The 12,417-nt window shown below is 45.2% G+C and overlaps 1 protein-coding gene across 7 annotated transcripts in view; it reads right to left on the bottom strand.

Annotated features, from left to right (window-relative positions):
* Nucleotides 1-12,417, bottom strand: part of anks1b (ankyrin repeat and sterile alpha motif domain containing 1B) — a 339,546-nt gene that overhangs the window by 169,326 nt on the left and 157,803 nt on the right. For all 7 annotated transcript variants that reach the window (XR_011190118.1, XM_015351924.2, XM_015351925.2 and 4 more), the window contains exon 9: nucleotides 8,155-8,295. Coding sequence is in view for 6 of the 7 variants with exons in the window: in XM_015351924.2 (XP_015207410.1) it covers nucleotides 8,155-8,295 (141 nt within the window). In the remaining variant the exon portion in view is untranslated. The remainder of the gene's footprint in view (nucleotides 1-8,154; nucleotides 8,296-12,417) is intronic.

Below are 12,417 nucleotides of genomic sequence, written 5' to 3' on the forward strand. Positions count from 1 at the left end.
AAGCGGATCCGCCAGGCTCACTACAGCTGGGCTCTAATTCTCCATTTTTGCTGCCATTTTTTTTCATCACGGACAGATCAGGTTCCCTCACTCGTGTATCGAAGCAAAACGAGAAATGATGCCAGCGAGGGAGAAATCAATCTGCAGCTTCAAAGCAGCTTCTAAAAAATCCCCCCCCCCCCCATAATATAAACATCGCAGCACTCCCAAACAGCCGTCCTACAAAACCACAAAAGTACACCTTTAGAAAACAGCTCAAATGCGTAAGATACTTGTGAAAGAGGGCTCTGACCAGAGGCATGTCGAAAAACAGGCCTGCCATCAGAGGACGCCAAAACGACCTCATGACTAATTTCACCATACAGTCACTTAACCTGCAATGTTTGAGTGATGTTTTGTAGCGTGCCACTTTAACCTGGAATTTGTGTACAATATAGATGGGTTAGGGCTGTATTAGTTAAGCAGAGTTTAGAAAAGGTTTTGTTCAGGCTCGCTAGTGTAAGCTGCTCCAGTTAGTCTAAAAGACTTACATAAAGCAAGGAAACTTCCTGTCCCATTTATTTATACAGAGCATGGAGTGGTTTATGCGTCAAAGTCCCCTGAGCCCTTGCTTCAGCAAATGGGGTCTTCCACATACCACAGGTCCTGGTATTTTCTACTAATAAACATGCAGAAGTTAACAATGAGCCAACACCCGCATGAAACAAACGCAGTTTCCTCACTTCCTGCAATTGACATCTACAGTATAAACCTTGTAGTTAACTGACAATGACTCACAGTAATAAAACCCACTCTGCACGATTTACACTGGAACAACTTGAGGTTTCATTTTATTTGTTAAATTAAATTACTTACCATTGATCTTTGTTTTTGTAAACTAAATTAAAAGCAACCAAAAACCTGAGATCTTCAATTAGACATAGGGACTGTGGTGGTCTGTTCTTGAATCAGGTAATACTGCGGGATTGTGTGGGATTGGAACTGTTCCCAAAGATCAGGGTTTAGCGGGATGTGGCTGAGGAAAGGGTCGGCACTGGGATTATTATAGTGAGAAATGATCAGTAGCCAATCTTGGGAAAGATGTGTGTAATGAGGAGGATTAGGATAAAGTTCCACTGTGTGTCTAGTTCTTATCCCAGAACAAGAACGTCAGTCCCAATTCGGACAAACTGCCTCCTCTCAAAGGCAAACACTTGCAGAGAAGAAATGTGTGATGTGCTTGAGTGCGAAAAACAGTTTATCTCTATTCATGCGTGAAAACAAAGTGTTTTATTGGCATCACTTGAACGCATAAAATGTACGAGCCTCACACAGCAGACAGGAAAAATGTGTGCTCATGGGTTTTCCTTTGATGCTTAAATACAACAAAATGTCAAAGAGCTGCAGTATAATTCTGCTCCTGACAAGGTTATTTTGTGTTGGCCAGGATGAATACTTTGGAGACTGCAAGGAATACGGAATGTATTTAATCTCATTCCACACACAGCAGGTAAATCTACGCTTCTCAACAATCAGGTCATGAGAACCCTGTTAATTACCAGAAAAAATACATACTACACTGAAGCTCAGCAATGACAGCCTTGTCAGATGTATCTACAGTATGATGTTCAGACATCCCAAGACTGCATGACAGATCTTATTTTCACTTTTCGTCCCTTGATTTCACTGATCCTGCTCAAAATGCAAAAAGAAGAATTACTAGACCTAGTTCAAAACACATTTTCATCATTTTTTTTAGCTTACCAGCCAAGTCAGCAGAGAAGAAATTCTCATTGACAACAATGATCCGGAGACCCTTTTAGACGGCAGGCCATCTAGTGGAATGATGGGACTGCAATGCTCCTGCTCAAAAACACAACAGCAGCAGCCCAACCAGAGTCTGAACCCATGACCCTGCAGTTAACGATCTGGAGCGCTAATCACAACTCCACCCTCCTGCTTTCCAACCTAATTCTGTCAGCTAAAGAGACTTCATGTCTGAAAGACACAATTCACAATCTGTTATCTCCTGTACTGTAAAACAAAGAAACTCTTCAAGTCTACAGCAAGAGCTGAACTTAAACAAATGATACAGTATTTCTTCATGCAAAAGCAGTCTCGTACAGTTTATTCAAGTTCATCTGGGTTACAGAAATAGACCGGTAATCCTGTCAGCCAGCGATTTACAGTCATACTGTCTCCTTGAATAGCTGAGGAAAAACATTTTTGCATTTTTAGTAAAAAAATAACGCGTGTAGGCAAGTTCTGTTGTGGCGTGGAGTCAGCTCCATATGGGAGCTGACAGCAGTATGATTACGCAACCGGACCTGAGGATAAAATAGGAAGTTATAGGAAAAGCAAAACAGATTGAGGAGCTCCATTTAGACTGCGATGACACAGATGACACAGGCTGAAGGAAGACGCTGGCTGAGAGGACTGCGGGGATGAGTGTGCGCTGTCAATATCGCCCATGGGCACAGCCAAGACCTGACACAGGAAAGGCTTTCAAACTGGGCAAGATCACACTAAGAAAACTTCTCTGCTGGCATCCTCCCCCATTTCCTCACTTCCAGCTCTAGAAGGCATCTCCACAGGTGTGGAACAGGCAGTGAGACAGAAGACATCACAAAGAACACAAACAGCCGATTTCACACAGCCTACGAACTGGGACTGTGGGCACTGAGCCTGTTGGAGGTGACGAAACCCCAGCCAGGAATCTGGATCGTGCTTAATGCTCCTGCCCTGGGAGGCCTGGATGTTCGGTATAGCGGAATTCTCTGCCAAGGTGGGGTTTTCCTGTGAGTGACGGCCATCTCACCCCGACAGCGGAGGAGCCCGTGCCTGGCTGGGGCACAGTGTTCTCCGAATCTGGGGGAGACGGGGAATCAGCCCGGGCACGGCTCGCAGCAGAGCAGAACTCATACAGAAAAAAGCCTCAGTTCTTGCAGAGTTTGGAAAACTGTGCAGAATCTAGTCAAACAAAACTAACAATGTTTTTTTTTTTCCTACAGCAGTTTTTCAATGTTCATAAATTAAAGAGTTTATTAAAAATATATATTTTTGAAATTTTCTCTTCTCACACCAGAGCGGGGCTTTCAGGATAGAGATAATCCTTAAAAATACGTATACATTGCCTGTAGAAAGTCTACAACCCTTTACAAAATAACACATGTTTGTGGCAGAAGTCATTAATTTCAAGTAGTTTAGTACTGGATAACACATTTCAGACATTTCCATGCATTTGATGCCTGTGCTTTGTGTAAAATGTCAACACATAATGAAAATCAACACAATAAGTAAATCTGAGTTTTTTGCATGCAGTACTTCTCTCCCCAGCATGCGTGAGTATATACCATAAGAAATTCAGTGAAAAATCTGGTACGCTGGTGTCAAGACCCCTGCACAAGTGAAGACAAAACCTGTGGACGATGTGGCCAAGCCAGTGATCAGTACTACGCTGTGAGCAAGTCTGCTTTCAGCAGCAGAAGGACAAGACAAATCAAATAACAAGAACAGGAAAGAACCTCTGAAAAATCCAATGACTGCATGTCAGTTTTGTTTGAAGCCCAAGTGGAAAAGCCTCTGAAGAAGGAGATCCTGACATCACCAGTCACTGCCAGTGGATGCTGCTGACAAAATCTCCGACAGATCTGGGTATGACAGGAATGACAGCCGCAGTGACGCGGCTCCTAATGTTTCTTCAATGTGGAAGTGAGGCTCAAAAATAAACCTCTTTTACAAATCCCGAGGTCCCTGCTTGCTTCATAAGCAATCATGTCAGTACCAGTACAGCCACGGTAAGCTAAAGACAAGGAGAGAGAAAGGTGCCTAAGCAAAGCCACTGGTCATATTCTGCCCTTCATCAATGCCAAAGACTTCTGGTGATAAAGTAAAGTGAGACATTTTCCCGCTGGGCTGTCCATAGGAATGTTCACAAACGAGAGAAGGCCATTAAGCGAAACTCTCTTGTTAATTTGCTAGTAGCTAATTGGTCCAAGGATTTCATCCGGACATTTCTTCTGGATCTTCAGCTTCGATAACGTCTGGATAGCTTGTTCCTTTCTAATATTCTTCCTTTAAGCCGAAGAACGTGTCAGCCGTGTCTTTGAACTGATTCCAGAGCAGGAATACGGTATTTTTTTAAGCTAAGAGACCAAAACTGTACACAATATTCTACATTATGTGAGGTCTTATTAGTGCCTTGTATATTTTTAACATAACATCCTTTGATTTAAATTCTACACTTTTAACTACATCTCCTGACATTCTGTTTTGAATTGCTTCCCCTAACAGTTTGAACTGTTAATAGTGATGAAAGAATACAGCAGGTGAACAGCCTGAAGCACAGTCTCAGCCTGACACAGGACCCCTGTTCCTCATGCCCTCACTGTGACACAGGACCTATTAAAACATCACCCAGGCGTTCAATAAAGAGGAACTCGTGAGCTAAATCAAAGCTGTGGCAGTTACAGAATGATGCTGATCTCTCTTGGTTACTCTCACTGCCCCCTGTAACTGCACAGGGAAGAGAGTGAGGCAGTGTGGACAGATGCCTGTAACCCCCGAGCCACTCATCTTTTAACCATCACGGGCAACACAGCCCTATACCCAGCCCTCCTCACCAACTGCAGTGTAGGGGGCGCTATATCTCTGAGAGCCAAGAGAGCCCTGGCCGGACTGACCTCATCCTGACAGCACCCTGCCAGTGGGGAGACAGCTGAGATCTCAGATGGCTCCAATGATTTGGCTCCATCAATCTGCTCTCCTCCCCACTGAGAGCTGGTGTGTGGGGAGTGTACTGGTGCACTCTGCTCTCCTCCCCACTGAGAGCTGGTGTGTGGGTAGTGTACTGGTGCACTCTGCTCTCCTCCCCACTGAGAGCTGGTGTGTGGGGAGTGGACTGGTGCACTCTGCTCTCCTCCCCACTGAGAGCTGGTGTGTGGGGAGTATACTGGTGCACTCTGCTCTCCTCCCCACTGAGAGCTGGTGTGTGGGGAGTGGACTGGTGCTGTCGCATCATCCAGGTGGGGCTGCACACTGGTGGTGGTGGAGGGGATCCCCATGACCTGTAAAGCACTTTGAGCGGAGTGTCCAGAAAAGCGCTATATAAGTGTAACCAATTATTATTAGGTAGGTACAGTAGATCCCTTTGCAGGCCATCAAGGCTCATGGGGAATGGGGGGGGTAAGGGCCAGAATTTTTCTCAACACTCTGACACTGGAGATGGAGGTGATGTGTTCAGCATCACACTCCAGCTTTCCTATTACCCCCGAAAAGGATTAACCCCCAGTACTCATTTGGAAAGCAGGCAGAGTGGACCTAGGAGCCGTCTGGAAGGAATCAGAGCAAGCTCCCTGGCTTGCCCCTACCTGGGATTGAACCCGGGACCTTCCGGTCAGGAGCTAGACGCCCTCCAAGGAATTATTCATATTATTATTTAGGATATTCGATTATTTAGGTTATCTGATTGCGCACTGGTTGTGCACTCCAGGAGCCTTTATATTAGCTTCAGGTCCAAGTCCTGCCCTGAAACCCTGCTGCTGTCCATCTCCACCTTCCTGCTGTCTTCCCTCTTCTCCATCGCTCCAGGGGTGGAGAACAACCTCCAGCAATACTGCTCGCCTCCAGATTTCTGCTCTTGGCATGGAAATGTTCTACACAGTACGGATGCCAGGAGTTCTGTGAAGCTGTATTGCAGCAGCTGGGTGCCAGCAAAGTCTTTGCTTTCTACAAAACGTCAGTGTTTGTTCAGGATTAAAACACCTCAGTTTGACTCAAAATACTTCACTGGGACCTTGCAAAGAGTCGGAGAGAGAGAGACTCCCCTTTTCAAGATGAAGACGTAACATCAGTTCAAGAGAAAACTCGGTCTTTGTCACTAATGCTTCTCTGAGCCCAATAAATGCAACCCTGAAGCTGGTTCTAGACATTGGCTAGAATCTCCACTCCTCAACATCGACTCAGTGCTCATTCTTGTCTGGCCATGTCACAGTAATGGAAAAACGTATGGAGGTAAGTATATGCGGTATATCTAGTACTGCTTTCTGCATTTTTGCTCTTTATTTTAAAGTATTACTCCCTTGAAAATGCAATTAGCAGTCATTGTGTGTTCACTAGATCCCTGCACATTGAAACTTATTCTCTATCCTCTGAGTATAGGTTGTTTTTATCAGCATTAACCAGAATTATTCATAATATCACTACTGTGATTATTGCACATCCCTTCCAGTACATGAAAAGAATATTGTCCGGACATCACATTCAACGACTGGAGAAAATTAATGAGCAATCATGGCACACATCAATAAACGGCAGGGTTGAAATGCAAATTTAAAGGGCTCTGGGATTAGTGATCAGCATCACCTGTACACTCTGCTTCAGGCAAAACTATCAGCAGCTGTGCTGCTGTTCATTGAAAAGCAGCTCACCTCATTTTGGAACTACCAGAAATTTACTGTTTCAAACTGGGAATTGGTATCAGCCAGAGGCGATTTAAAAAGGGATATCCACCTATCCATGTTCCAACCACTTCAACCGATTCAGGGTCACAGGGAGCGAGAGCCTATCCCGGCAAGCACCGGACACAAGGCAGGGTACGCCCTGGATGGGACATCAGTCCGCCACAAAGCAGGCACACACACACACACACACACACACACACACACACACACACACACACACACACACACACACACTTCCCACCAGGGCCAATTTTCCCAGAAGACAATTAGCCTACCAGCATGTCTTTAGCCTGTGGAAAGAAACCAGAGCAACCCCACACAAACAAAGGGAGAACACGCAAACTCCACACAAATACAGCAGCACCCAGGTCCCCAGCGCTGCACGGCAGCCACACTATCATCTACACCTCCATGCCACCCTTACAAAGGGCTACGGTTTACCGTATTAGGATCAAGCCTGTCTCCACCTTTAGAAATGGGGGTGACCAGTCCTTGATTCCAGAGCTCGGGGAAACACCCAGAGGTTGAGCAGGGATTACTGCAGCCCTGAGCTGGTGTGTTCCAGCATCAAGTTATTGACCCCATCTTGGGCTTCTGTGTTATGAGTGCCTGGAGTTTGTCTAGTAGCGCCTGCGCTCTGATAGGGGAGTCTAAGGGTTGGTGGTTATCTTTTATAGCTTTGGTATAATACTGCCCTGGTATAATGTTTCTGTATTTGGGATCATTGGTTGACATTTTTAAAATTGTTCTTCCAGACTGTTCCATTTGGGGCAGCCAGTTTTTTTTTTTTCTGGTTTTGATATATTTAAACGATACAGGCGTTTGTCCCAGAAACAGTTTTGATTTACTGACCCCTTGGTTGACGCGTACTTAGAGTTGTGTGTTTATGTGTGAACTCCGTATCATAGTCCCGGCCTGAAATTGTTAGCCCCACCCCTTGATACGGGGAGGAATGAGGCACTAAAGCTTCCTCAAGTTTTTAATCTGGAGCAGCATCCAGTGTTAACTGATGTAATGCAGAGCTGTTCTGGCTGTAATACTGTAGAAAATATTAGAGCTGTCTGTAAAGAAAATCAGACCTGGTTTCCTTAACAACGTTCCCATGGTAACCAGCTCTGATACAAAGGAGATTAAGTTGTGCCAACGCATCATGAGCTGGTACCCCTCATCACCATTCGACTGGCAGCCTACACAGAAGAATATCAAGGGGTCTTGTTTATTTGTTTTCTCGATAATCTGCTGCTGAATTAGGTAGTTTCTTCCACTGTGATGAAAAATCCAAATAAATCTGGACCAACTGGATTCTCTCTCCTATTAATCAGCTCCCTCATAGGTACAGCAGGATTACCAGAGGGCACATCGCTGTTCATCACCCACAGAAACACAATGCAAAAATTGCCATAGAAACTCAGTTTATCAGGCAAAATGCATTTTAAGGCAATAATTACTTCACCATTCGGATCTCATAGAACCATTGAGCCACAATACAGAACGGCACCACCTTGTTAGCATTTCAGGAAAGTTAATCCTTGTAGCAGCTAAAAAAACAGCTACAGAACAGAGGGGAAGTCGGCTGAGCACCGGTGTCGCCTGCATATTCTCCACTCCGCCAGCCACCTCTCCCCTCCGAGAGCTCAGAGCACTCCGGCCAGGCTTGTTCGACGGTGAAAACCTGGAGCGTGCAGGGCCCCGGAAGAGAGCAGCCAGCGCCTACCTGAGACAGCCCGGGGAAGCCCAGGTTTCGGCAGCCGTTGCAGGGTGTCAGCGCCTCCCACAGGCCGGCCGGCCCGCAGCTCTTCTCGCTCTCCTCCTCCTCCTCCTCCTCCGCGGCGGGGGCCAGGGGCGGCGAAGGCCTCTGCAGGGAGGAAGCACACGGTCAGGGCTCAGGGCCTGTGGAGCCTGGGTCTCGCGGCGCAGAGAGAACCCGAGCAGGTACACGCCCCCTCCCGCGCGGACGGGACGCGCGATATCCAAAGTCCCGACATCTTTTGGGCGGTTTGGGGGGAAAGCTCACGTGCCACGCACAGCACGTTACTGAGAACTGTCCTTCGGAAGATGGAAAAGAGACACGCACTAACTGCACAAGAATGTTTTATTCTCGCGTTTTGTTTGTGATTATAATGGCCGTAGGCTGGCCACCGCTGAAGCTGAAGAGCTGCCTGTCTGATTTTCTGACCCTCACAGTTCGGTCTGTGTCGTGTGGACCTAGAGAGCTCTGCAGCACAGCAGCTTCAGAGCTCATAAGAAGACAAGAAAGGCAACAGACAACTGGGCCCCTCTAGTTTGTTTGGGAGTTACTACAGTTAGCTGATTGATCCCAGGATCACATCCAGCTGTTTCTTCACAGAAACAGGGTATTTTGTTCAGCTACAGGGCTGGGAGCTGGTTCCACACTCTCACAGCTGTTCTTCAGCTGAAGTGCTGAATTCCTACAGCCAGCACAGATTAATGTCTCCCAGAACGCTGACACTCAATAATTTAATACTGTAATGGTTCACACTGCGCTAATTATCCACAACAGCCATGCCTGCTCTCTAAGTCAGCTGCAAACAATTGCTACTGTACGCATGGCCAGAATGTGCAGGGAAAAACTAGTAAGGAGCACAGAGCAGGGACAGGGATGTCCATTCGGCTACTGTATCCTCCAGCCCCTTTTATAAGTGGCGAACACAAAAGCCCTGATAAATACAGCTATTGAAACATTAAACCAATACATCAAAAATCATGTCCAGAGCAGACGGCTCAAATGAGCACCGAAAGAAAATGTACAATTTTGTGTTCAGGTGATGAACCTTAGCCAGGGTGCTTTCAATGCAGGAGTTCTTCAAACAAAGAGGTCCTTCGAACAAATTAAAGCATGTGGAGACACAAGCACCACATTAGGAATCGGCTTCATAAAACAGAGCGTTCTGAAATAAAACACATTACAGTATGTTTTATCTGTTATTTAGCCGGCCTCCTCATGACCCTGAACTGGATAAAGCAGTCAGAAAATGGATGGGGGTCTGGAACGCTGAGCTTCCAAATGCTCTTACAGTTTTGCTGGAGTTAAGGGCAGCTGTTCAATCTGCGGGGAGAAGCTGTCTATTGTCTGATATAATATTCCACCTGAGCTGGTGCCGGTGCTGTGGGGTCAAACTGGCCCTTTCATACTGATCTATTTGTCAGCTCTGGTTTTGTTCCTGCTTAGATAAGGTGGGGAGACTACGGCAGGGCTGTCTCTGCTCAAGGCAGCTCGTGAGGCCTGCGTACAGTACATCGACAGACCGCAACTGGGGGAAAACAACTTTGAAGAAACAGAGACATGGTTTCCATCAATTCATTTACTGTACGTCAAGCTCTGAAATATGCAGTACCCAAAAGGAAACCTACTTTACCAATATACTTGATACTGTAGATCGGACCTAGGCTAAAAGAAGCCCATGTGACAGGGTGACGCTCACTCTTCACTGATTAACTGATTAATGACCTTATTCACCCCATGTGAATCTATTTAGTGTACGAGCGATTGAGGCCCTGACGGGCTCTAGGGGCCACTCAGCTGAAACTCATCTATCACTACTGCTGGCCTGTGAACCTCATTAGAAATCTCTAGCTCAGACATTAAAACTATCTGCGATCTAAATGTGTCTCGATGGATTTCAGCCATGTGCAGGTCTCCCTCCAACGGGGATGTACGCCCTGCACATCCAGACCGGACGTGAGTTATGGAGTGATTCTCTTTGCAGAGAGAAAATCTACTTAATCTATTTTACAAGGCTGAGTGGAGAGTGAGGTACATGTGCGATTTAGGGTTTGTCTTTATTTGCATGATTTACTCTTATGGACAGAAGAACAGTAGAGAGACCAGTAGATTCCCCTCAATCTTTTTTAGACAGTGGCCAGGGTCTTTCTTTCATCCGCAGAACTTGCCTAATGAGCCTCTTTCCTCCAGTCTTTTAAAGATAGTGTGCTTTTAGACAAATTCATTGCTTCATTTTTTTCCTGAATTTTGAAAACAAACAACATCAAAATATGGTGTTTTAAGAATTGAAGGATGGGATTTTAAGACTGCCCAACAACTGTTGCTGCGTTATGTGGGCTTTGATACTCAGCTATCTGTCTGTTTCAGAGGTGAGACGCGCAGTTCAGCCAACATGTGCTCTGTCTGAGGGCTGGCAACAAGAAAGTCCGCATCCTGAAATAGCAACACCTCCAGATAAACAACTCAATCTTTTTTTTAAAGATATATTACAGGGGAAATACAAAAAAATCCTCCCTGAAGTCATTTTCAGAAACGAAAGACTGTTTCGGAAAAAAAAAACCTCAAACCTCCCAATATTAGAGAAACTGCACATAAAAAAGCGAGCTCCGATTTTCAACCCAGGGGTCTCATTTTTCTCTATGTAGGTGTTGGGAATCTCTAAAGTTCTCAAGCTTGGCCTGCCGATGTCTCCTGTGATCTCTCCACAAACACACATTAAAGGTGACATTCCTGACGGGAATTCCACATTCCGAACTGCAAGCCCACACAGAAACGCAGACCCCCAGCTCCCCGAGGACCGAGCGCAGGACTGCTCCAGCCCCGCTCTGCACGTCCTTCTCCTCAGTCTCCCTGGCCGATTCCGCCAACACCCTGCCCCACGGATCGCAAGCCGTGTAATATGATGAGATGGGAGCGCTGTGCAGCCGCGAACCAGAGACGCAGTTAATAACTCGACAAATCCGAGATTTAAAAGATCCACATTAGGGAAATAGTGTGCTTTGAGGGAAAAAAAAAAATCTTTCACTGAAGCACTTCGCACTAATGGGTGGCATCCATAATTCAGACATTAATGAACTGTTGAATCAGCGATATTGTTTTAATGAGGCAGCCAGACGGGCTTGTGAGGAGTGCTGTTTTACGTTACGCTGTGTAAAGAGCAATAATTTGCAATAATAAACACAACTATGTATGTTGGCTGGTGGGGGTTTAGGAAGGCAATCACCTCATCCTCCTCTTTGAGTCTGGCATGCTTGACAGAGTGATACAGTGCTGTATCTCCAGACAGCAACATACTGTAGCTGACAGCTGTCTGAGGACATTGCATGAACACAGGAAGAGATGGACACAAGTGCAGATGTAGACCACCAGCACAAGCAGAACCTGGTTTTCACATTTGCAGCGTCAATCAAGTCACGATTCATTCTTAAACATCCCAAAACAGGAAGACGATCAAAGAAAATAAGAAAATCAGCCATAAAATTCAATTGGAGAGGAAATTATTTTAAAAAACTTTGCAGGCACAAAACTCTCACAGGTGGGTGGATGATCTCCTTTTGGGGTGCTTAGCACAGGATCTGTTATCTTTTTCAAACATCACATATGCCTGAAATCCCACCGTTCTAATTTTGTGAATCAACATCTATCCAATTAAGCTCTCCCAGCTGGTCAGGTGACTGAGGGCAACAGCTCATCCCCACTGCATTCTGGGGCATATGGTCCAGACAATGACCTCCATCTGGTCTGAATCTACCACGCTCTTGCAGCACATGCAGTAGGAGCAGCAGATTCATAAAGGTTACATTCAGATTTTTTAAACTTATTTTTCCAACTATTATACTGTATTTAATAAATGAGGTACGCTAATTAACGTTTCATACAGTACATCTTGTTTTACGAAATGACAGGAGTCAGGTTTCATGTGCTGTTTAAAGGTAAGAGATAAGATCAGATAAGATAAGATCTGATCTTATCATGCGTTGTATAAAGTTATCCCTTCCAGATACAGTAGATATACAGTTTTAAAACTGGAAAAGAAAATTTTCACTTTTTCCTTTGCACAAAACCAAAAGCACTCTTTGCTAGATTTTTTAAAACTACAATTTAAAGGCATGGTAAAAGTAGTATAATTGTATCAAATTAAAAATCACATCTTAACTTTACACAGGGAGGACTGATATTACTCATCATTTTCACTTCTTGGAAGTTTAAATATTTGATTTCCTTAAATCCCAG

This window comes from Lepisosteus oculatus, chromosome 7 (genome assembly GCF_040954835.1).
Source record: "Lepisosteus oculatus isolate fLepOcu1 chromosome 7, fLepOcu1.hap2, whole genome shotgun sequence".
Classification (NCBI taxonomy): Eukaryota; Metazoa; Chordata; class Actinopteri; order Semionotiformes; family Lepisosteidae; genus Lepisosteus; species Lepisosteus oculatus.